General features: G+C 40.0%; 1 protein-coding gene and 1 non-coding gene across 2 annotated transcripts in view; both read left to right on the forward strand.

Moving 5' to 3' along the window:
* LOC126998305 (DNA topoisomerase 3-alpha-like) overlaps positions 1-26,093 on the forward strand; it is a 154,855-nt gene that overhangs the window by 26,362 nt on the left and 102,400 nt on the right. Inside the window, exons 3-5 of the mRNA XM_050859791.1 lie at positions 4,759-4,968; positions 9,768-9,901; positions 16,064-16,182. Of these exons, the coding sequence (XP_050715748.1) occupies positions 4,759-4,968; positions 9,768-9,901; positions 16,064-16,182 (463 nt within the window). The remainder of the gene's footprint in view (positions 1-4,758; positions 4,969-9,767; positions 9,902-16,063; positions 16,183-26,093) is intronic.
* Positions 17,946-18,018, forward strand: Trnav-cac (transfer RNA valine (anticodon CAC)). Its single transcript has one exon. It is a non-coding gene; the product is annotated as a tRNA-Val (tRNA).

A 26,093-nucleotide genomic window follows, 5' to 3' on the forward strand; every position in this document is an offset into this window, starting at 1 on the left:
GTGTCCTAGGCTAGACTAGGCTGATTATAACTGTTGTCTCTTTCTTGTATGCATGTTCCTTGGGCTAGACTAGGATGATGATAACTATTGTCTCTTGCATATATGTACGATGTCCTTTTTTATTATACATACACTTATATTTGTTTTCAAGATTACCATGGAGTAAGCAAGGAAGATGACTAAATTTCTGAAGACAGATGAAGAAATTCAAAGAGCACTTGAAGAACTAAGAGCATCAGACAGTGAAAATGAAGAAGAAATGTCTGAGGAAGAAACTGATGACTGGCTGGATGAGGCTGAGGATGACTTCAATGATAATAGTGTGGAGTTAGAAGAGGAGGATGCTGTTGCTCCCTCCACCAAGATTCCTTCAAGTAAGGAGCATGTAAACATGATTTGGCATAAAGTGTTACTCCAGAGAGCCCCATTGAATTACAGAACATGATATATTTCACAGATAATCATGGAAGGGAAGGTATAGAAAATCCCACACCCTATCAATGTTTTATAAAACTGTTTCCTGAAGAATTTTTTAAGCTATATTTTTCTATATTTGGTACATTGTTGCAATTTATATTCCTGATGAATTGAATTTTATAGGATATAATTTCAGTACATTTTTTTCTTATAATAAATGCTATGTGGTAAGAAATTTGTTTGATTTTCTGTCTTTCCTCCAAGGATATTTTACATAAATGGTGCCAAGTTTATATCAATAAAAAAAAAAAGGTTTTGCACTGAGTAAAGTGTCACAGTATGGCAGCAACACCAATTTACAAGCCTTTTCTTTAGTCTGAGTCCCCAAAACAATGAAGTGAATGGAGTATTTTACATTTTAGCAAAGATATATTTTATCATTTTTTAATTTTTTTTGCCAGTTTTGTAACAATTTTGGACTTTTTTCAAAACTTCACACATTTTCTAAGAAAAATTAATGCCGTTTATGAAAAAGGTAAGGTCTTTTCTTGATGTACAAGTCATATAAAGCCAATTGGTGCATTTTCTTTTTTTTGAGGGTATATGACGCAACCTTGAAAAACCCCAAAAATGCCCTACCGCAGCCAAAGGGTTAACTAACACAGAGGGCGGACAGCCATGCAGGGCTGAACTGACACCAGCCCTGCTACAGCCCGGCAGGTTGTCGCTGCGCCAATCCTGTAAAAAGTGTTTTACTCTAATTAATTTATCAAATCTGCTAGTATTTTGTGTTAGAAAATGATCGAAAAATATGAAAAAAATACTGAATGGAATACAAAAGTATAATGTTATTTATTTGTATAAAATTAATTATATGAATTAATCACTCATCTGCCTGGCAAGGCTGAGACAGGGAGGTCTGCAGCCCACCAGCTGCCCTTGCTGAGAAGCATATAAACGAGATATTCTGAGAAACGTACAGTCTTTTGCAAAATATTAGAGTTGCATTTCACTACTTGAATGTAGACATGATGAAGATGATAGCAGCACTGATTAGACCAAGGCTAGAGTATGCGGCAGTTGTCTGGTCACCACACAAAAAAAAGGACATAAGGAAACTTGAAAGGATTCAAAGGATTGCGACTAAAATGGTACCAGAACTATCAAGCCTGTCATATGAGACTAGATTAGAGGAACTGGGCTTACCAACACTGGAAGAAAGAAGAGATAGAGGAAATCTGATAGCATTGTACAGGAATACAAGTGGAATGGAAGTGTTGGATAGAAATTATTTCATCAAGATGGAGGAAGAAGGCAACTAAGAGAACACAGTAAGAAATTGAGAAAGGGGACTTGTTTGAAAGACCTAAAGAAGTTCAGTTTTCCATACAGGAATGTGGATACATGGAATGGACATAGCAAAGACATTGTTGAAGTGGGTAGTGTCCATAAAATGAAAGAAAAGCTGGACAAATATAGATTTGGAGACAGGACCTACCGAGCTTGACCTTAGGCTCTGTACTGTATACTACAAATAGGTAAATACACACGCTCGTCAACTGTCGGGAACAACACCGACGATCCACTCCCACCTATTGGCCAGGAAATACAACTACGTAATTTACCTATATTATGGAGTCAGGGACTGGGGATAGGGCAGGTCCTGTCTCCCAAAAGTAGAAATAGATGGGAAAATATGAAGAAAAAAGTGCCAACGTGAGTAAAAAGCGCAGAAGCCGAACAGCCTGGGCAAAAATGGTGAAGAAATATGAAGAAGAAAATTTTGAAGCACAGGGAGAAGAGGACTTTCCTGGTTTCTTGCCACGCCAAATGTCAACTCTAGGATTATTTTCATTAATGAGACGACTAGAGACAGAAGTAGAGGATTCAGAGAAGGAGGTAAAGTGTCTTAGGGAGGATTTCAGGAAATTTGTTGGCATCATTGATGAGCTGAAGAAGGAACTACATAGTTGCCAGAGGTGAAGAAGTCAGAAAACTAAGGGAAGAAAAAAAATGAAATAGGGAAGTGCTAGTGATGACAACGTTGATGACAAGAAAAAGGCAGTGGTCAAGGAAGAAATATCCTAAAGGGTAAGGGGAAGTAGAGATGGAGAAATGGATGTGGAAAATAAGATTTAGAAAATGGTTGATGTAGAAATAATTGTATGGAAAAATAAAATGAAAAGGAAAGAGGTGGTTTCAAAGAAATTCTAAAACAACAGGAAAGAGAAAAAAATAGAGCTGGAATGTGAGGTTGCTCAAGTAATAAGAAAGAAAGAAGACTTGGTTAGAGAAATGGCAGAAAAGAAAAAGAGTGTGATAATTATGGGTGTTAAAGAAGAGAAAATCCCAATATGCATTAAAGTGGTTACCCAACTATGTGATAAAGAAAAGAAGGAAAAAAGAGTGGTTTAATACAAGATGTCAGGAAGCAAAGAAGAAGAAATATAAAGCATGGAGAAACTAAAAGAAGGAATGCCTGCCATAAATAGGGAAAGCTGTAGACAAGTTAGAAATGATTACAGCAAAGTGAGGAGAGAGGAAGAAAAAAGGATGAATAGAGTAATAGAAAAATGTAAGGAGGATCCAAAACTATTTTATAGACATATAATTAAGAAACTGAGGAAAAAAGAATGAGGAATATTAAATATTAAATGAAACCTTTCAGAAAGCATTTGTTCAAGAAACAGAAGTTGAAGAGAGAGATTAGGAGAGAGATATGAAAAGGATGAAAAACATAAAAGTTTATTAAGAAGAGATACTGGGGCTATTGAAATCACTAAATGGTAACAAGCCAATGGGTCCAGATGAAATATCAAGCCAAGTACTGAAAGAGTGCAGTGAACAGTTACTAAAACCAGTTCATGACATTATAAGTTGCTTGATTAAGACTGAAGAAGTCCTAGTGCAATGAAAGAGAGCACATGTGGTCCCATTACATAAGAGCAGAAATAAGCAAGATCCAATGAACTATAGGCTGGTTTCTCACTCGAGTGTAATGTGCAAACTTTGTGAGAAGGTAATTAAAAGACAGTGGGTGGACCATCTGGAAAGAGTGAAGATAATGAATGAAAGTCAGTTTGGATTCAGATAAGGTAAATCTTGTGTCACAAATCTAATGTTTTTATTCAAGGGTAATAGATTTAGTACAAAAGAGAAACGGGTGGGCAGACTGCATATTATCGGACCTAAAAATGGCATTTGATAAAGTTCCACATAAAAAGATTGCTGTGGAAACTATAACATAGAGGGGGATTAGGGGAAAAAATGACAATGGATGAAAAATTATGTGACAAACAAAGAAATGAGAACCATGTTAGAAGATGAAAAATCAGATTGGAGAAAGGTCACATGTGGGGTGCCACAGGGATCAGTGTTAGCGCCAATAATGTTTTTAACCTACATGAATGATGTGCCAGAAGCAAGTGTGCAGATGATGCCAAACTGCTTAGAAAAATAAGAGATGTTGATAATTGTAATAAGCTGCAGGAAGATTTAAATTAGATACATGAATGGAGTAAAGAATGGGAAATGAAGTTTAACAAAAAGAAATGTCACGCAATGAAAATGGGAAAAAGTAAAAAAAGACCATGTGGAGTGTATAGGATGGGAGGGACAATCAGCAACACAGTGAAGAAAGAAAAGACTTAGGAATTATAATACAAGATATACTGATACCTGAGAAGCACATAAATATGATATTTGGAGAAACATAGTTTGCTGCAAAATATTAGAGTGGCATTTCACTACTTAGATGGGGACATGATGAAGAAAAAAAATAATAATATTGATTAGACCAAGGTTAGAGTATTCAGTAGTTGTTTGGTCACCACACAGGAAAAAGGATGTAAGGAAACTTGAAAGGACACAAAGAATTGCAACTAAGATGGTACCAGAACTATCAAATCTGTCATATGAGACTAGATTGGAGGAACTGGGCCTACCATCACTTGAAAAAAGAAGAGAAAGAGGAGATGGAAGGGAGGAAGCAACTAAGACAACACAGCAAGAAATTGAAAAATGGGACTTGTTTGGAAGACATAGAGAAGTATAGTTTTCCATACAGGAGCATGGATACATGGAATGGACTAAGCAGTGACATTTTTGAAGCAGGCAGTTTCTATTTAAAGATTGAAAAGTTGAACAAATATAGATTGGGAGAGATGACTGTCCAAGCTTGAGCTCAGGCCCTGTATACTACAAATAGGTAAATACATACACATTGTAACTCCAACTCCACACCACTGTCTTTTTAGTTATTCCACTCCTTGTATGTGATTGGATTCGGTGTCTTCCTTTTATATAAAATCTTTCACTAACCTAATGCTATTATTTTCTCAGCATGAAGGACGTAGCAAGTTCAATAAGATCTATGAGTTTGTGTACAATTTGGAGGGAAGGAACGTGAAGATGGTGATGACCTCCGTCTCTGGACACTTGCTGAATTATGCATTTGTGGGTTCATACAAGCATTGGAAAGGTTGCAGCCCCATGGACCTTTTCAGTGCACCTGTGTTCAAGACTTGCCCAGAGAACTCAGTACCCATCAAGGTGGGAACCATTCTTTTTCTCTTAATATGGCTTCTTTTTCACTTAACCTGTTTATGCTGTTTCAATCTTTAGTGCACCAACTACGGATCTACATGGCTCACTACAAGTTAGTCTGACAGATGGTGCTCAGACAACTTAGCTGTATATCTTACTTTGTGAGGTGAGTAAATAGTATTACCTGGTAAAGGTGATTGCAATACCAAGGTTTCTCAGTCATTCCTGTGTCCTTGTGAGAGACTGATATCCATTACTGGTTTAAAGGCACCAAAACTGAAGAGTGCTAAGACAGCAGCAGCATGCCTCATAACACATACCTAAGATTCTAGAACTCTTAATTAACAGTCATGCACGCAAGCACCATTGCAAAGAGCGGACATCTTTGCAAAAGCTCTCAGGATTCCAATCAAAAGTACTAATTCAGCCCTCATCACAAGAAGTGAACTTAGTGTGGGATGGTAGGAAGTGAGTAACAGTGATAAGTAAGGTTTTGTCTCCAAGCGAGTGATTATATTTATTGCAGTGTAATAATTGGAACAAAAAAAGAAACTTAAAATTTTATAAACAATGGATTGTCAAAATGAATGTAGATACATTGACTTCCCAGTGAACTGTGCAAGATTTTTAAGAATTCAACTTTGGGGGGCAGGAATCTTGGCCATGGTTTAAAATGAATGGCTCATGGAGGGGGTAGTAGACAAGTTTAAAGGGACTGCAGTGCGTTGAATGGTCTGCAGGAAGAATTTGCTAAGTTGATATCTAGACAAGCAGTTCTGGTATGTTGGTTGATAGTTACTAACAAAATAATGGTATCAGATATCAGGAGCAGTGATGTGCGGGCTTTTTTTCATTGTTGTTTTATTTTTTGCCCTTGAGCTGTTTTCTTTTCTGTAAAAAAAAAGATAAATAAATAAAGCAACTAAGCAAGATATGATCAATTGAAAGAAAGAAAAATGAAGGAAAAATCACATCAAAGTGCATTTAGGACTAACTTACAAGAGTGTATGGTGATAAAAAATAAGCATAAAGGTTGGAAAAAACTGAAGAAAAAGGAGAAGTTGGTCCTTAGTGAGATTCTTAAGTAGAGGCATCAGTTCGCTGAAATCCAAGAAAATTGAAAAAGAAGTGGCTCAGGCAATGAAGAACAATGAAGCAGTAGTTAGAAAGACAATAGACAAAAAAAAAGTGTGATAATTTTTGGATCAAAGGAAAAAACGCAGCCAGTAAGATGTGTCAGAGAGAAAGGCAAGTCAAATCTGGCTAAGAATATAGTAGTGACAGTGATGGATGCCAATGAAGAGACTGAGAAAGAAATAGAAGAGGTTTACAGACTAGGAAAATGTGAAAAGGGAGGAGTGAGGCCACTTAAAAGTCAAATTTAGGTCACTGATGGAGGTAAAGGAAATTATGAATAGAATATGGAAGTTTGCAGTAATTGAAAAATTCAGTAGATATATATTTGGGGAAATACATATGAAGAAGAAATAGAAAAATTGAAAGAATCCCTTAAAGAAACAATTGAAAAAAAAACCTGAGAATGGAGAAGACTGAAATTCTACTGAGAGGGTAAAATCAAAGGCTGAGTAAGTGTTTTTATGGAGAGAGACAACAGAGTAAAAGATGAAAGGAAAGAGTTGAAAGTAGCATATGCTGATATTAATGGACTCTTCTCAGCCAAACTGGAGATAAATGATGATAAGAAAGTAAGCTCCACGATTGTGCTAAGTAGACACTAAATCAAACATGGACATATGCCTATGAGATATGTGGGTGATAAGTTTAGAATATGTAGAAGAACCAGAAATGGAAAAGTGGGCGGAGGAGTGACGATGGTGGTGATTGCACTTACTCTCTTTATAGACAACATCTAGATAATGTAAAAGAAAAAACAACTACGTTACATGATAAATGATGACGTTAAGGAGTTGCTGTCGGGGTATTTTTACCGACTCCGACTCCGGCCAAAAGTAGCTGACTCCACCGACTCCGACTCCGACTCCACACCCCTGCTTTTATGTCATCCTTTTTGTAAATGATTATAATGTTATTTTTTTTTCAGACTTTAGGGACTGTGACTCTGCAAGCATTTTGAATATATTTGAGTTAGGTTCTAAGGACTCTGTGACTCTGCAAGCATTTTGAATATATTTGAGTTAGGTTCTAAGGACTCTGTGACTCTGCAAGCATTTTGAATATATTTGAGTTAGGTTCTAAGGACTCTGTGACTCTGCAAGCATTTTGAATATATTTGAGTTAGGTTCTAGGGACTTTGTGACTCTGCAAGCATTTTGAATATATTTGAGTTAGGTTCTAAGTATGAAATTGTCTGAATCTGATTAACTCTACAAATAGGTTTTCCTGTTTTTCCTCATTGTTTTCAAAGGTTTCTATACTTCATTCGTGGTTACAGCAGGAATTTCTGAGTTCAGCAAATGATTCTCCTCAATACCATCCTCCTGCCCACATTCATCACTGTGCAGTTCAGTGTAGAATTTTCCACAACCCCAACTACTTCCTTGATATTATTTGTGACATTATTTGTATCTTTGAGAAAACAGCTGATATCTGCAAATCTTCTCTTGGCTGTTTTCATTCCTTTCCTATTCTTTAGAGTTTTTTTGTTCATGTTAAATTTATGAATATTGCTAACTTTCTTGTTGATAAGTTTTGTCTGGTATGCTAACTCTATATCATCCCTTCTGTTGTTTTCTTTTGTATCTTTGCACATCTTTATGAGATCTTTTGTTCCTTTTGTTAGCTTTGTTAGTTTACTGCCACTTGAGTGGTGCCATTTCTTTTTTTTTTTTTTTGTGTGTGTGTGTGTGTGTGCTGAATCCATTACAATTTTAGTTAAAGCTGTCATGTGCTTCCTCTATACATCCATCATCCCCATCAGCTAGATTAAAAAAATTGATCTGAAATTTTAAAACTAAGTCTATGTTTGAAGCCAATACTTGTTAAGTGTAATACATAATTATTCTAGTAAGTAAAAAAAATAGTAATAAAGTAATTGAATTAATAAAAAGTAATGTAAAGGTAATACTGCCCCTTGGGGGCAGTAAGGTGGTAAATAAGACCTGTGACGTCGACTCGATAATATATTCGGTCAAACCTGTTAACATGAACACACCATCAGAATCACAAAATCAGGGATACGAAACTCAGTCTCTACATTTTACATCAAAGAGCAATAAATCATTGTTGAGTCACTACATTACATCAAAGAGCATTAAATCATTGTTGAGTCACAACATTACATCAAAGAGCAATAAAGCATTGTTGAATCATTTAACTCGTCATTTAACTCGTACATCAGAATATGACAATTTGCAAGAGATATCATTCAGAAAGACAATTATAACTCACGTATCGGGGTCTGTTACCGTATTTTGTGGCGTATACCGCACACTCAAAACCTTAATACAACAATTTTGGAGAAAAAAATCTGTGCTTAAAATGCTTAGAAATATGTACGGTTAAGCAAGACTGATGATGTACAAATTCCTAAAATTTTTGTTAACCCCTTGAGGGTGGGGGTGTACTGTGAAATCAGTTCTCCCCATACGGCAATGTTCTGACGTTCTCCTGAAAATTGGTCACTTTCCATTATCAATTTCACGGCTCTACCTAAGCCAGTAGCTTTAAGTTTACGAGCATTTGCTTAATCCATCCTTCCTCTTCAGTCTGCCTCAAATCCTCAAACGCAAACTTCAAAATTACGTCGGAAAAAGGCAGACCGAAAAAAGAAAAAAATCTCAAAATTTGTACCTTCGGCATATAGCGTGCAGGGGGAACTTTCAGACATTTTTTAATTGAAAAAGGTGTGCGTTATATGACGCAAAATACGGTAATCAGTTATGGGTTCTTTGTTGTGTGACCCTTAACCCGAGAACATCGACAGACCCTTTTCTGGGCTTTCACGAGTCGTGGCTGTGGTACGGTGGACCTTAAAAAGGGCTCACCATAAAACCCCTAATTCGAGCTAATTGTAGGTGTTGGTGGCATAGAGCAACCCAACATACATGTCCTGGGCCACAGTGGTGGGTGAGTGATCTTGAGATGGGCTTTTTTGTCACAGGTGGTGCTGTAAGGTTATGGCAGATTGAATTACCTATCCACACAGTAATCACTTGTCAAATTCTCTGAAGTAAACAACACGCGACTCTCGGCTAGATGCCACGCGTCACAAGACTGTTTATTTTGTGACAAACACCACCTAAAAAGAATTGAGTTTGAGTAAAAGTAAATATTTTTAACAGCTTTATGGTTATGAGAGGAGTACTCTGATGTACGTTCCATGCTCTTTTCTTAGTCTCAAAATACAGTGTAATTTGCCGTTTCTCGGCCACTTCTCGGCTTTCCCATAGCCGAAGCCCACGGGTTAACCACACTGTCCCTGCGAGGAAATTTCACAATTACTCCCAAACATCTGGTATCAAACAATGAATAACTATAGATCTTTACACATGCAAACAAGCACACAAACTTAGACTTATGTACAAAATCACAAACAATCACATTGACATTGATGCACATTTACACATACACAACACAAACAATCAATGTACTCTCAACACACACTATCAGAAATATCAAATATGCTAAACCAACACTGAGAGTTGTGGGCATTTCCAGGAGTAGTTTTATGACCCTGGTGGTAATTTGACCCTTCTGTAGCATGAACCTAAAAGAACACTCATAAGATTCTGACATCTTTTATGTCTTTGGAAATAGTTGATGTGAGAACCAAAAGTGTCTAACAATACTGACCCTTATCCTAACCTTCCCTTGCCTTATTGCAGCACACACTAGAGCAGGAGGCCAAATCTGCCTCAAAACTGATCATCTGGACAGATTGTGATCGTGAAGGAGAGAACATTGGCTATGAGATAATTAATGTGTGCTGTGCAGTCAAGCCATCTCTTCAAGTCTACAGGTCAGTTTAGTCTGAAGGAAGAGCTCTGAAAAAAATTGTATTGACAGGAAGAGAAGATAAGGGAGGTGTATACAGGTAACTCTCGATTTATGCGAGTATTGTGTCCTTGAAGAGGTCGCGTAAATCAAAAACAATGTAAATCAAACAAGAGGTAGGTTTCTATCGAAAAATAAATATTCACTTCATTCGGTGGAGAGAGAGAGAGAGAGAGAATATCCATATCACCGAGATATCCACTCAGGCACTCAGTCTCAGCCTCACTCGTGTGAGGAAGAAATGAAGGACACCATGAGCGACTGGCTAGTATTGGTACCGGTACCGAGCAGTCTGGTACTGCTACCGTACCATTAGCTGGTACCGTTAGCACCGGTACTGGTACTGGTACCTGCGCACCCCTATCATTGAGTAGCGTGACAGCGTGGGTACTGTATTGTTGTTCAAGTGGTGCGCAGGAAGAACTGAGCTCAGCTGTGTGGCTGCAGCGCCGTGTGAGTACAGTTGCGTGAGACATTTGGTGGCCACTCCATAAAATATTGCGTTTAAGTGAAAAAAAACATGTAAATTAAACATTTATTTAGATATTGGACCCCGCGTTATTTAAAAAACACATAAACCAAACTCGCGTAAATCGAGAGTTACCTGTACCATACTTCCTGCCATGTAAGACACACCGGAGTATAAGATGCACCACACCTTTAATTTGGCAAGATATATATTAAAAAAATAATAAAAAAATACTTTCCTTGAACTTAATGTACATGCAGTATTACATTTGGCCACCTTACTTCATTATTAACAAACTTTTTATTACACACATATTAGTAGCCCCACCCGTCACCTGGTCCACTACGATGCCAGGGTAACAGGTGGGGCTGCAGGGGTGGTCCTCTACTGGGCCAGGGGTAACGGGTGGGGCGGGGCAGCGGCTGGGGTGGTCCTCTATGGAACTGGGCATAATGGGTGGGATGGGGTGGCGGTGGAGGTGGTCCTCTACCTCTACAGGCCGGGGGTAACGGATGGGGCGGGGCAGCGGTTGGGGTGGTCCTCTACGGGGCTGGGAGTAACAGGTGGGGCGGGGAGGTGGTGGGGGTGGTTCTCTACCGGGCTGGGGGTAACGGGTGGCGGCATGGGTGGTCCTCTACGGGGCTGGGGGCAATGGGTGGGGTGGGGTGGCGTGGGGCTGGGGGTTGGGGTGGTCCACTACGGGGCTGGGGGTAACAGGTGGGGGGGGGTAGGGCATTGGGGTGGTCCACTATGGGGGCGGGGGTAAAGGGTGTTTACAATGATGTTTTGTCTGTGTAAAGTGTTAGCGCCAAAAACAACAACGGCCCAATAATAAACACAGCCACACACACTTGGGCCCCAATAAAAATACCGTTCAGGTGGTGCCGATGCAAAGGCCCCGCCGCCAACATTCATCATCACCACCAGCACTATCATCAACTGCCCGTCAGCTGTTCTGGCCCAGCGCACGGCCAGGTCTGTCTGCACACATGTGCTTGGCCACCCGGATGGGTGGCCAAGCACAAGATGTCGACGTTTTTCAATTTTCCCCATAAGAATACAGTTGTCCCTCAAATAGTACGGTTTCCAATTGTACAGTTTCAGCTTTATACCGATTGTCATAGAAGATTTTTTTAGGATTTTTAAATTTCCCGCTCGTCGCACCAAGTGCCATGGCGTGAGTGGCAACACTTTTACCAGACTGCCATCCATGCGCATCTTCTCAGTCCGTGTGTGTGCACAATATCAGGAACACTGTTTTACCAGGTTGAAACCTATGCGCTTTCCCTAAGTCCGTGTGTGTGCACAACCTCAGCAACGCTTCTCCATTACCACATAACATGAACATGAGACCCTAGAGACAAGCCAAAACACCTGCTGAAAGCACCCCAAAGTGTTCGAGAGAGGTATTCACCTTGCAGAAGAATTCAGATTTAGGAGAAGTTATGTTTTGGTATGAGTTAAGTTGCAGTAGGGAGAGCATACCACGTAAATCCAGGTCCCGCCTGACTCAGCTTCTACTCACCAGCCAAAGTTGCCAGTTATGCATTTTCTGCTGTAGTGTTACCACGCTGGACAACGGAGCCATCCTGGCAGTGCTCCCGAGCCATGTCATACACTCACACTCTCTCTTACTCTCTACCACAGTTTCTATTACTCTCTAAATCATACTTGAAGTAAGGTATGAAACGGTAATCGTGGAGATTGACTCTGCGCCTCCAAAATACGACATTACGCCTCCATATTTTATAGTTAAGGGATGCATATTTAAACTACTCCAACCTAACTTTAAATAACCTGACCTCTAACAGGGTGGCTTTGCCCCCCCTCGACCCCCCCAGCGTGGTAACACTGCACTGTGACTGCAGCAGAAAATGCATAACTGGCAACTTGGGCCTGTCGGTAACAGCTGAGCCATTCGGGACCCGCATTCCGTAGGAGTGCCCACAAGTATTTCTGGGAGGGGCACTAATTTTATACAGATTTTTGAATAGTACGGGGGTCCTGGGTCCCTAACCCCCGTACTATTTGAGGGACGACTATAATGGTTCAAAGTTTGCGATTTCAACATTTGCGACTCGCAATGTCGACCTATTTATCGCAAACTTGGAGACAGTACTGTATTGTGAAAAGTTGTGTTGGTTTTTATTCTGATTTCTGGATCCCTAACCAAGACCAAGACCACCCAGCTGAAATAAACATTTGCCATGGCCACCTTCGCTCCTAGTTCTAGAGTTCATTGGTCCTCCCGTATTGTGTTCTCTTTTATATCTGTAGAGTCAGGGACCATCCCGAGTTATGGGACTACAGCCATCCACATTTTTGTTAGTCTACGCTGAAGAAAGTTAAATGGATGCAGATAACCATGGGTCTCCCTTCTCTTCAGCCATGACCAAACCCAGACTCGTCTTTTCTTCTTCTGCACTCGTTGAATAATGGCAAGTAATGCTGTCACAGCTGCACACTTAGCCGTAATGCGAAGTGTGGATGTAGTAGGCACCATGGCTAAGGCTTTGTGTACAATGTTGCTCGCCGCTCGTCAGTGTGAGGACACCAGTGACTTGCTCGCGAGCAAAAGCTGCCAGCAAGTGCTAGTGCTCGCCAGATTTCGGTTCAGTGTGACGGCAGCTTATAGCATCAAGCCAACAGTCTAACAGACTATGTTAATTTTATATTTTAGCATTACAGTAAACCCTCGATATAACGAACTGATTGGGGTGGAACTTAGTCCGTTAATGCCAAAAGCCGTTATAAGCGGCGGAAAATTAAAAATACGTATAATAATACCAACGAACCTAATAAACAGGTATATATTTCTTTTTATTGTGTATGTTGAATGCACATTGTCTGCATAGCAGCACAGCAATCTTGGCGACGCACTGAGGCTGCCAGGTTGGCAGTGGCAGAGAGGTTCAACTAGCTTACTGTTTCTATATCTCACCACTAACAAAGATTACAAGTGAACAAACTACGTAGAACAAAACCGGGCAAATTAATGTTTTTCCTGCTGTGGATTTCCCCAGTGCATGGTGGACAGCAGAGCGACTTATTTCTGCTAGGAGGTATTTATCGCAACACTGGCCAGCATAATGGGCCACCCGCCGCTGCCACCCTGTCCTATCTTCGTATTTCCGCCACCCCACCTCGCATGCCAAATAAATTTAAACTAACGAAACCTAACTTAAACCTAACCTAACCTACGTAACAGGCGACCCCTTTAACTCGGTAGCAGCGACGGGCCAAATTTGTGGCTTTACCGTGTAGCAGCAATGGGCCAAATTTGTGCCATGATAGAAAACCCCAAAAATAGATGATACATAATCTGATCACAAATGATTTGATATATATTATGAAATGGTTTGTGTAAGGGGTGATTTTTTCTCATTTTTCTCACTTGGAGGGACCATTAAGAAACATGATCCCTGCTGCTTCCGGGTTAAGCTGTTACCCCATTCCCAAGCTTGCAGGGTAGGCATTGAAAAAGATAGATTGAAAAACAGTACTGTATTACTAATCTTAATGAATTTATTATTTTAGTGTTTGTGTTAGAGATAGGTTTACTATTCAATAGGATGAGGTAGGGTTAAGTTTGAAAATGTCTCTTAATCAATGAAGCAGTAATAGGTTACTATTTTGTCTGTGATTGTTAAATTATTAGCATGTGTAAAAGCTACAACTAATATATACATAGTGATATTCTATGTATCTATATATCTTTCCCTTTGCCATAATTAAAGGTTAAATTCAATAACAATGAAAAATTTCTGCTCTTAAATTGACAAAATGAGCTGTAGGCTATTTCTAACTGATCAGAATTAGTTTGCATCCAGAGAACACATGATTGATGTAATATTTGTTTCAATAGGCGAGCAATTTATCATTTAAATCATCATTTATGGAGGAGCACATGAGATGGAAGCATTTTATCTTAAAACATGTGCTGCAAGAGCAATTCGTAATTCACAGTAACTGTATTTAGCTATACAACGTAGACAAAGTGAATCTCCTTTACTTACTTCAATGTGATGCCGTTAAAACACTTGTTTCAACTCCTGCGATGATCTTGGTTCCTTTAGCTGGTGGTGCACGGCGTTGACCGTCCTTGTTACATCGACCTATTATTTTCAGATATTGTACTGCCGTGGACATTGACGTGTCCTCAACTATATGTATTAGGCCTTTTCTTGACTGGTGTAAGCAGTGTGTTTCCTGGAATATTCAGAGGTAGGGTCAGAGTGAGGTGGGGGTAGTGTAGGGGTGGTGTGTAGACGAAAACTGTGGAAAATCCGGGCCGGTCCCTGGCCAGCTGATCCTGATCAGGCGTACCAACACCTAGATGCAGTGGAGGCTGCTGGCGGGCTGGTCTCTCAATACCGTTGAGGGATGAAGTAACTTTGCTTACCTACATGGTCGAGCGACAGGAAAGGACGCTAGCCTTCGCGTCTAGCAATACCACCCTACAGCTCCAAGGACCAAGGCTGCTCCCACACCATTTTGCGGGTGTCAGATACCATAAATAGCACATATTTACTGCACAAAGCAGGTGATGTCACATATTGTGACTTTGTGAGCTTTCATATTTATCTATTTGTGTATATTTCATGGTGGCAAAACTTAAATTTCTAGTTTAATTTTTATCAGTGACACGAATTTGTAACTGTTTGTCACAATAGAATTTCACTCTAATAAGTGAATCAGACCCTACAGAAATACAGAGAACTCGATTTACGCGAGTATTGCGTCCTTAAAGAGGTCGCGCAAATCAAAAACAATGTAAATCAAACAAGAGGTAGGTTTCTGTTGAAAAATAAATATTCACTTCATTCAGTGGAGAGAGAGAGAGAGAGAGAGAGAGAGAGAGAGAGAGAGAGAGAGAGAGAGAGAGAGAGAGAATATTCACATCACTGAGATATCCACTCAGGCACTCAGTCTCAGCCTCACTCGTGTGAGGAAGAAATGAAGGACACCATGAGCAGCTGGCTAATATTGGTACCGGTACTGAGCAGTCTGGTACCGGTACTGTACCGTATAGCTGGTACCGGTACCTGCCCACCCCTGTTGTTGAGTAGCATGGCAGTGTGGGTACTGTCTTGTTCAAGTGGCGCATGGGAAGAACTGAGCTCAGCTGTGCGGCCGCAGCGCCGTGTGAGTCCAGTTGCGTGAGACATATGGTGGCCACTCCATAAAATATCGTGTATAAGTGGAAAAAACGTGTAAATTAAACATTTATTTGGATTTTGGACCCCGCGTTATTTCAAAAACATGTAAACCAAACTCGCGTAAATCGAGTCACCTGTATTACCAGTGTGTGTATGAATGAATACAAAGATAAGCACATACTTTGATTTAACTTTAGGATATCTCGTGGATCATTAATAAATAAAAACAAAATATCCGGATAGGCCACTCTTTAGCCTGTTACCTTCAGTGGCCCCCAAAAACAGTCCCTGCGCCAAGTTTGTACCCCACATTTTGGTGATGTTAGGTGTGCCTATTGGCACATGCTGAAAGGTCTCTTAAAGATGGTTCAATTGTGTTGGTAATTGTCCTGTATTGGTTTAGAGATATGTATTGAGTTCCATCATTTTGGTCCTCCATGCTGCCAAACTGGGAACAATGAAATATCGTTATTTACTGCCACTATTGATTCTTTTTCAGAGCCAAATTCTCAGAAATCACTTTCCAGTCAATACAGCGAGCAATGCAGACATTGGGCCAGCCAGACGAGAAGCTTAGTAATGCAGTAGATGTGCGCAGTGAACTGGACCTGCGCATTGGTAAGTCTAAAGCTACTTGTCCATAGACTGGAAAAGACTGAAGCAACATCGGTAAGCCTAAAGCTACTTGTCCATAGACTGGAAAAGATTGAAGCAAGAACAGGATATCAGAATCTGGTGATACATTGTAGAACAGTGTGTTTAGACAATTCATCCTGAATCACCACTCGTAGGACTTTCTCCTCTTTTTCTCCTACTAATAAGTCATTTCCTATTTTATAGGTAAATGTAGGTTTCATTTCACTTTTCCCCATTCTAGAGCATGACATTTGTCTGCATTAAATTCCATATCCAACATTTTGTTAAATTAATATTTCGTCGATGTCTTTCTGCAACTCCTTACATATTTATATTATCTGCTAAGGTAGGGCATGGCTTCATCCACGCAGTGCGGGTAGGGTTGAAGACAAAATTCATGTTTAAACCTGGGATTAGCATTTCAGAAGTAGTGGTGTGCTTAGGGAGGGAGAGAGGAAGGGAGGAATGGAGAGAGGGAATAAACAGGTGTTCTCCCTTGTGGATACACACACACACACACACACACACACACGCACACACACAGCTTCTATTCAAGAGTAATTGATATAATGCAGGAAAAGGACGGTTGGGCAGATTGTGTGTATCTGGACTTAAAGAAGGTGTTTGATAAAGTACCACACAAGCGATTAATATGGAAACTTAATCATGTTGGAGGTCTGGGTGGTTCAATATTGGATTGGATTATGGACTTTTTGACGAAGAGAGAAATGAGAACAGTAATTAGGAATAATAAATCAAGCTGGATGGAAGTGACAAGTGGAGTCCCCCAATGATTGGTGTTGGCTCTGATTATGTTTGTAATTTATATTAATGACATGACAGAAGGGGTGACAAGCTATATGAATATGTTTGCTGATGATGCTAAAATAATGAGGAGAGTGGCTAATGAAGAAGACTGTGTAGCCCTGAGCCAAGGTCTCGATAGAATAAGCGAATGGTCCCGCAAATGGAAAATGACATTCAATACAGAGAAGTGTAGCGTGATGGAGTTTGGTAAGAGCAGTAGACGAATATCGGGGAACTACTCTCTGAGTAATGAAAGAATCACAAAAAAAAACTGAAGAAAAAGATCTGGGAGTGATCATAACAGACAAGTTATCCTTTGGAAAACATATAGACCGGATAACTGGGGAAACATACAATCCTCTTAGAAACATAAAAGCAGCATTTACATATTTAGATGAAGAAATGGTGAAGAAACTAATAACATCGATGATATGTCCAAGACTGTAATATGCAGCATTAGTGTGGTCACCTAGATTGAAGAAAGAAATTAGAAAGTTGGAAAGAATACAAAGAGCAGGGACTAAATCACCGGAAACTCTGAGAGAACATACTTACGAAGAAAGACTGGAGAAATTGGGGCTAACAACACTGGAGAGAAGAAGAGAGAGAGGGGACCTAATAGCATTGTACAGGATACAAGAGGGATTGGAGAAATTGGACAGGGAAGACCTAGTGGTACGTGACAGAAATGTGACAAGAGGCAATGGTAGGAAATTGAAGAAGAGCGACTGTAGGAGAGACATCAAGAAATACAGTTTTCCATACAGAAGCATAACAACATGGAATGGACTTGACGAGGAGACTGTGTGTGCAAAAATGATTCATGAATTTAAAGCCAAACTGGATAATAAGCGTTATGGAGACGGGACAGCACGAGCCTAGTACGGCTCTTTTCCTGTATTTCACAACTCGGTAAATACACACACACACACACACACAGCCCGGTAGCTCAGTGGTAGAGCGTCTGGCTCACAACCAGAAGGACCGGGGTTCAATTCCCCGGCTGGGTGAAGATAAGTTGGGTTTATCTTCTTTCACGTGTAGCCCCTGTTCACCTAGCAGTGAGTAGGTACGCGACGTCAGGCAAGGAGTTGTGACCTCGTTGTCGTGGTGTGTTGTGTGTGAGTGGTCTCAGTCCTACCCAAAGATCGATACTATGAGCTCTGTGCTCTTCCGTAGGGGAACGGCTGGCTGTCTCGAGAGAGACCCGCAGCAGACCAAGAGGTGAGTTACACACACAGTTAGAAAATTATTGGAAGAATTGGATGCGAGGAAATCAGCAGGACCGGATGGTATATCAAATTGGATGCTAAAAGAGTGTAACCAGCAAATAGCTGAAAAGTTGAGCAACTTGATTAATGTCTCACTAGCACAAGGGAAGGTACCAAGAGACTGGAAGAAGCCTAACATCATCCCAATACATAAAGGAGGAAGTAAGGAAGACCCATTGAACTATTGGCGAGTGTCATTAACAAGTGTAGTAGCAAAGATGTGTGAGAAAATTATAAAAAACAGATGGGTGGAGTATTTAGAAGAAAACAGTATATTAGTAGTGCGGCGACGGCCTGATGAGCGAGCCTCCCATAACCCAATCAGCGAATGGGGTACCTCTTTGGCTGACTCAGTAAGGAGTGGCTCTCCCGTCACGCGTTGCGGGTTCAATCCCAGGTAGCCGGGGAATACCCTCTCCTTGTTGTGATTAATTTCTTGTGTGTTTCGATACACGCAGAGGACGTGTGGAACCAAGAGAGTAATAGAAAAAGAGAATAGAAAATCTCTTCATTAAATATTAACAAATAGCCAATTCGGATTCAGAGGAGGACGGTCTTGTGTAACTAATCTGATCAGCTTCTATTCAAGAGTACAGGTAACTCTCGATTTACGCGAGTATTGCGTCCTTGAAAAGGTCGCGTAAATCAAAAACAATGTAAATCAAACAAGAGGTAGGTTTCTGTTAAAAAATAAATACCGTATTTTCTGGCGTATAGCGTGCACTTTTTTCACAAAAAATGCCTGAAAGTTTAGCCCTGCGCGTTATACGTCGAATGTACAAAATATTTTTTTCTTTTCTTCTCTGGGGTGTTTTTAAGGGTCTGTTTCTCGTCTTATCCATTAACAACGGCAAACTTACCTTTATTATTGTTTATAATCCTTCATAGTCCATAGCAGTCTTATAATATGTTACCATAGAATACAGGGCGATCTAATAACTTCTATACAAAAATGAAATCGATGGAGGATCGCCCATGCCTTGCTGTTATCCCGTTTTTCCGTCGGGCGCCATTTGTATGATCTTGATCTTGATGTCACAGGTGGCTTACGATTGTAAGACTAAGGAGCAGTACAAGCTACATAAAAAATCATATTGGAAAAAATATCCATTTGTTCATTATTAATTATTAATATTAGTGAGAATAATGGGGTAAATATGATATCAGAAACTGTACATCATGAGTCTTGTTCGAGGAGTTATTTCGCGCAATACCAGCCTGGCTGCCATTTGCATTGTTTACAAATCACACAACCACACCCATACAACAAACAGCTGCATGCCGCGTGTCACCAGAACCGTGTGAATTGTGTCTTGGCTAATTGTCTGTCATAACCTATGAGTGATGGTGGGAATAATATGCTTATTCACTAATTCAGTGGAGAGAGAGAGAGAGAGAGAGAGAGAGAGAGAGAGAGAGAGAGAGAGAGAGAGAGAGAGAGAGAGAATATCTATCACCGAGATATCCACTCAGGCACTCAATCTCAGCCTCACTCATGTGAGGAAGAAATGAGGGACACCATGAGCGGCTGGCTAGTATTGGTACCGGTACCGTACCGTATAGCTGGTACCGTTAGTACCGGTACTGGTACCGTTAGTACCGGTACTGGTACCGGTACCTGCCCGCCCATATTGTTGAGTAGCGTGGCAGCGTGGGTACTGTATTATTGTTCAAGTGGTGCACAGGAAGAACTGAGCTCAGCTGTGTGGCCGCAGCGCCGTTTGAGTCCAGTTGCTTGAGGCATATGGTGACCACTCCATAAAATATCGCGTATAAGTGAAAAAACGTGTAAATTTAACATTTATTTGGGTTTTGGACCCCGCGTTATTTAAAAAACACGTAAACCAAACTCGTGTAAATCGAGAGTTACCTGTAATTGATATAATACAGGAAAGAGACGGTTGGGCAGATTGTGTGTATCTGGACTTAAAGAAGGCGTTTGATAAAGTACCACACAAGCGATTAATATGGAAACTTAATCATGTTGGAGGTCTGGGTGGTTCAACATTGGATTGGATTATGGACTTTTTGACGAAGAGAGAAATGAGAACAGTAATCAGGAATAATAAATCAAGCTGGATGGAAGTGACAAGTGGAGTCCCCCAATGATCGGTGTTGGCTCTGATTATGTTTGTAATTTATATTAATGACATGACAGAAGGGGTGACAAGCTATATGAATATGTTTGCTGATGATGCTAAAATAATGAGGAGGGTGGCTAATGAAGAAGACTGTGTAGCCCTGAGCCAAGGTCTCGATAGAATAAGCGAATGGTCCCGCAAATGGGAAATGACATTCAATACAGAGAAGTGTAGCGTGATGGAGTTTGGTAAGAGCAGTAGATGAATATCGGGGAACTAGTCTCTTGAGTAATGAAAGAATCACAAAAAAAACTGAAGAAAAAGATCTGGGAGTGATCATAACAGACAAGTTATCCTTTGGAAAACATATAGACCGGATAACTGGGGAAAGATACAATCTTCTTAGAAACATAAAAGCATCATTTACATATTTAGATGAAGAAATGGTGAAGAAACTAATAACGTCGATGATACGTCCAAGACTGAAATATGCAGCATTAGTGTGGTCACTTACTATCCATATCAGACCCTATGACATACCGTTTTTCTCAAATATCTTTCAAACGAAGACTCGGATCAGTATGGTGCTTTGACATGGATTGTTTCACACTTTCCGCTAATTTTTGACACTATTGTGCACTGCCAGATGCGGTTAATTATGGCGTTTACTCAAGACTGTGATGGCAAAACCTGCGTGAACCACTTACACATTCGAACAGGTGAGGCGTGACGTATTTGTGACGTGTATCCACCACCTACCTCCACCCCTGGCTTCCCCTATGCCCACCCCTCCCTTTCCCTCCCTCCTGCCCTCCTCCTTCTCCCCCCCCCCCCACACACACTCTCTCTCTCTCTCTCTCTCTCTCTCTCTCTCTCTCTCTTCCACTTGCACTGTACACGATATATGAACCCATGCACACGTGTGACTTGAATTAATGGCAGATAAGTAGAAATTATATGCTGATAAAGGTTGGATAGTTTATGCAAGCAATTGTAATTGATGTTATTGCTTGTTTCACCGTTACACCGTATTTGGTAAGTAAAGAAGGTAACATGGTAAGTACTGGGCATGCTGCCGATAGACGGCTGATATCCACGTCCTGTGGAGGAAGGAGTATGTCATCGCTGTCACTGTCAGCTATTGCCAATATACTATGATGTCCGCGTGGGTGCAAGTGAGTCATTGCATTACGACTCTTCCATATGTTTAACCAAGAGAGTATCGAGAACAAATTAAAGACAAGTCTGAATAGGTAAGTAATGAGACAAAGTTATATTTCGTAGTTACAGATAAAACAGTTGTGTGCATAAAACACTCTACCATACTTAGCATATATTTTTGAGATATCCGCCATTATAGACAAGTCATATGTGTGCATAACTTCACATTTCATGTACACTGAGAGAGAGAGAGAGAGAGAGAGAGAGAGAGAGAGGTATGGGGGAGAAAGAGTGTGGGGGAGAAGGAGGAGGGCAGGAGGGAGGGAAAGGGAGGGGTGGGCGTAGGGGAAGCAAGGGGTGGGGGTAGGTGGTGGATACACATCACAAATACGTCACGCCTCACCTGTTCAAATGTGTAAGTGGCTCACACAGGTTTTGCCATCACAGTCATGAGTAAACACCATAATTAACCGCATCTGGCAGTTCACATTAGTGTCAAAAATTAGCGAAGTGTGTGAAACAATCTGTGCCAAAGCACCATGCTGATCCGAGTCTTCGTTTGAAAGATATTTACGAAAATCGGTATGTCATAGGGTCTGATATGGATAGTAGATTGAAGAAAGAAATTAGAAAGTTGGAAAGAATACAAAGAGCAGTGAATAAATTACCGGAAACTCTGAGAGAACATACTCATGAAGAAAGACTGGAGAAATTGGGACTAACAATACTGGAGAGAGATGAGAGAGAGGGGACCTAATAGCATTGTACAGGATACAAGAGGGATTGGAGAAATTGGACAGGGAAGACCTAGTGCTACGTGACAGAAATGTGACAAGAGGCAATGGTAAGAAATTGAAGAAGAGCGACTGTAGGAGAGACATCAAGAAATACAGTTTTCCATACAGAAGCATAACAGCATGGAACGGACTTGATGAGGAGACTGTGTGTGCAAAAACGATTCATGAATTTAAAGCCAAACTGGATAATAAGCGTTATGGAGACGGGACAGCATGAACCTAGTACGGCTCTTTTCCTGTATTTCACAACTAGGTAAACAACTAGGTAAACACACACACACACACAGAGAGAGAGGAAAGCTGTGGGACCGGATGGAGTCTCAGGATATATATTAAAAGAATGCAGAAATGAGCTGGTTAGACCGATATATGACATCATTAAATGCTCAATAACAACTGGTACATTGCCTAAGGAGTGGCAGAGGGCCGAAGTGGTCCCCATATACAAAAATGGAAGGAAGGAAGAACCCCTGAACTACAGACCTGTATCATTGACCAGTGTAGTATGTAAAATATGTGAGAAAGTGATAAAGAAACAATGGATGCAATTTCTAGAGGAGCATAATTTAATCACAAGTAAACAGTATGGATTTAGAAAAGGGCACTCATGTGTGACAAACTTACTGAGCTTTTACTCAAGAGTAACAGATAAAATACAGGAAAGGGACAGATGGGTTGATTGTGCCTACCTCTTTCAAAATATTCCATACTTTGTTTCTTGATTACTCTTTCACATATTTTACATACGATAATTGTCAAAGATCCTAGTCTGTAATTCAGTGGTTCTTCTTTGATTCCACTTTCGTATAAATTGAAATTTATCTGCTTTTTCCACTCTTACGTGGCTTTCCTGTTTTTTTAGTGAACACAGTTATGTCATATATTGGTTCAATCAGCTATTGGCTACACTTCTAGGATGTGTCTTGAAATCCCATCTGGGCCTGTTCCCTTACTCTCCTCCAGTCCTCATCACCTCCTGTATATTTTCTCTATTCACTTACTCATCTTTGTGGATTTCTAAAATTTGATTTGTATGTAAACACGTTTAGGAAATTTTCATTCAGTATCTCACTCATTTTTGGGGGCTTTTCATACAATATATTATTCACTTTTAAATAAGTTTCACTTTCATTATTCTTCATTTATTAGTTTACATATCTGTAGAACAGTTTAGGGTCTGTCTTGCACTTACCGACTATCCTTTTCATGTTTCTTTTTTTCCTCTCTTATCCTCACATCATTATTTCTTATCAGTTTATATTCTTTTTTGTTTCTTTATGTCATGTTTCCCCTCATTTTCTCCCATACTTTCTCCCTTTTCTCTTTTGCCATTTCACACTTTCATAATTATACCACTTTTTTTTCCTTTCTCCCTCACTTTCTATAGTGGTACAAATTCTGAAATACTTTGTTCATATAGTACCATTTAAGGAAAAGTCCTGTAGGTATTGTTTTATGATATTTCGATATTCAATTGACCTATATTACTACCCTTTTTTCAATTTATGATTGCTGATGCTTATGATTTATGATGACTGTATACGATTGTCCATCTGATCAGCTGAGTGCGCCTAGGCTCAGATCCAAAGTGGAGGGTGCTAACGGTCAGCACTATTAACAACTCATTACCATAGCTGGGCACGATAACAGAAAACCTTATTCCCGATAACCGATAACTGATAATGAAAAACCTTAACGGCGATAACCGATATTCGTTAACTGAAGACACAAATATAGGCGATAACCGATAACCGATACCCAATATAAATCCACAATTCCGATACTAGCTAGCGATAAGTCTGATAGGCGAAAGCGATACTATATTGATATTTCAGATAGAACAACATTGATGAATTCAAATTTTCATTATCTGTATTTTAGGAAACTCAAAATCTTAAAACCACACGTTGACACGTACAGTCGACGCTAGAGTAGTGTCACAGTTTTCAGAATGTTTAGCCTGGTGGCGGTATCTGGCAAATATACCACGGTGGCGCATTCACTGGTGATGTTAATGACGCGTATCAGTGTGTACAGTGTGTGTGTGACCGTGAAATTATAATATTGTATAATATTATATTATATAATAACATAATGTAGTTAGAAATATACCAGATTACATGAATTCAATTTAGAAATGCGATAATGAATGTCTTCTACATGACGATGATGACGAGGTAAAATATCACGAACAGTCTGAAACACTTTTTCTTATTAAACTTTGAAAATACCGTGTGCAATGCTGTCCTTCACAGAGGCAGGCAGTGACTAATGCTCCTTACCATCAAACAACAAATAGGCTTGAGGGTCTGTTTAACTCGCAGTCTTAATTCCCGTCACTATAAAGCCTCAAAGACAATTCAGATCATCAAAAATCTAAAATCATTTCTCCGTGAAGATTACGTAATATCTAAGTATAAATACGTGTCTGTGTGTGTGTGTGTGTGTGTGTGTGTGTGTGTGTTGAGTGCGAGCGCGGAAAAGCCCGCGGTCGACGACGCCATCATGTGAACGTTTATAGCCTATTATTACGTATAATTTTTTTAATAAAGAGCAAGATCTCGGCTGTCAGGGATTTATTTTTTAAGTTAAAAGGCTTAATAATCTCCCGTAATAGGTGCAGTATATTTTTAAATGTATCATAGTTTGATAAACAACTTAGAATTGCTCTTGACTAAATTTGAATGAAACTAAAAGCTCGTGTCAAAATGTAGCGACAGAACCTAAAGAAAAAATATTTATTAAGCGTTAGCGACGGGCACTTTTGATAAATATCTATCTTAAAATTATGTAGAGTGCACCTGTGACCACCGATCACCACAACAGTACGATTTCGATAGGATGTAATAATTTTCATGTTGCGTGGAGGGGTTGCCAGATGTCGCTCTCTGAACGAAACTTACTGGACAGTGTGACACTACTCTCTATAGCCGACTGTACATATGGACGATAGTACTAGAAAAGCCTGAACCGGTGTTGTGTTACTTGGCGTCCCCACCGTCAAAAATTGTTTACAAACTCTGGTCTCTCGTGAACGGTGCATGCTCAGACCAGCAAGCGTAGACCTGTACAGTCTCATAAAGCTTTTAAACCGTAATTAAGAGTTGCTGGAAGGCTGAATCAGACATATAGTAACAATACCACCATCCTCGCTGTTTCTAGAACGACACTGTACGAGTTGTATTTATATGTACAGAGTGTACGTCGTTCTAGAAACAGCGAGGATGGTGGTACTGTATGTTTGATTCAGCTTTCTAGCAACCCTTAATGTGTTAAAAAAGCATTGTGAGACTGTACAGGTCTACAATTAATAGTCTGAGCATGCGCAGTTCACGAGAGACCAGTGTTTGTAAACAAAAGCGCCAGCTTTTGACGATGGGACACCAAATAACACAACACCAGGTGCCTTCAGTATCATGGCATGGTCACAAACGAATATGGAATATCAAATTTGAGGCAGTGAATAATCATTTTTGGGGCAAAGTTAAATGATTTTTCTCTATGATATATTGATTTTTGAGTAGCACAAAAAAAAAATAACCTAGTGTTTTAATTTTCATGATCTAAATATGAAATCTCATCACTGAAGATATTTCATACCCCGAAGTTTTTTCATACAACACCGGGCCACGCATGCGCAGTAGGGAGACAATTTTTTTTTCTGTGAGGCAGAAAAAAGTAGCGATTATCGCTAGTTTGGTTACAAAAGTAACGAAGATACCGATATATATTTAAATAAGTAGCGGATGGTCGATAATCCGATTTTGTTATCAGCG

Source organism: Eriocheir sinensis, chromosome 14 (assembly GCF_024679095.1).
Source record: "Eriocheir sinensis breed Jianghai 21 chromosome 14, ASM2467909v1, whole genome shotgun sequence".
NCBI lineage: Eukaryota > Metazoa > Arthropoda > Malacostraca > Decapoda > Varunidae > Eriocheir > Eriocheir sinensis.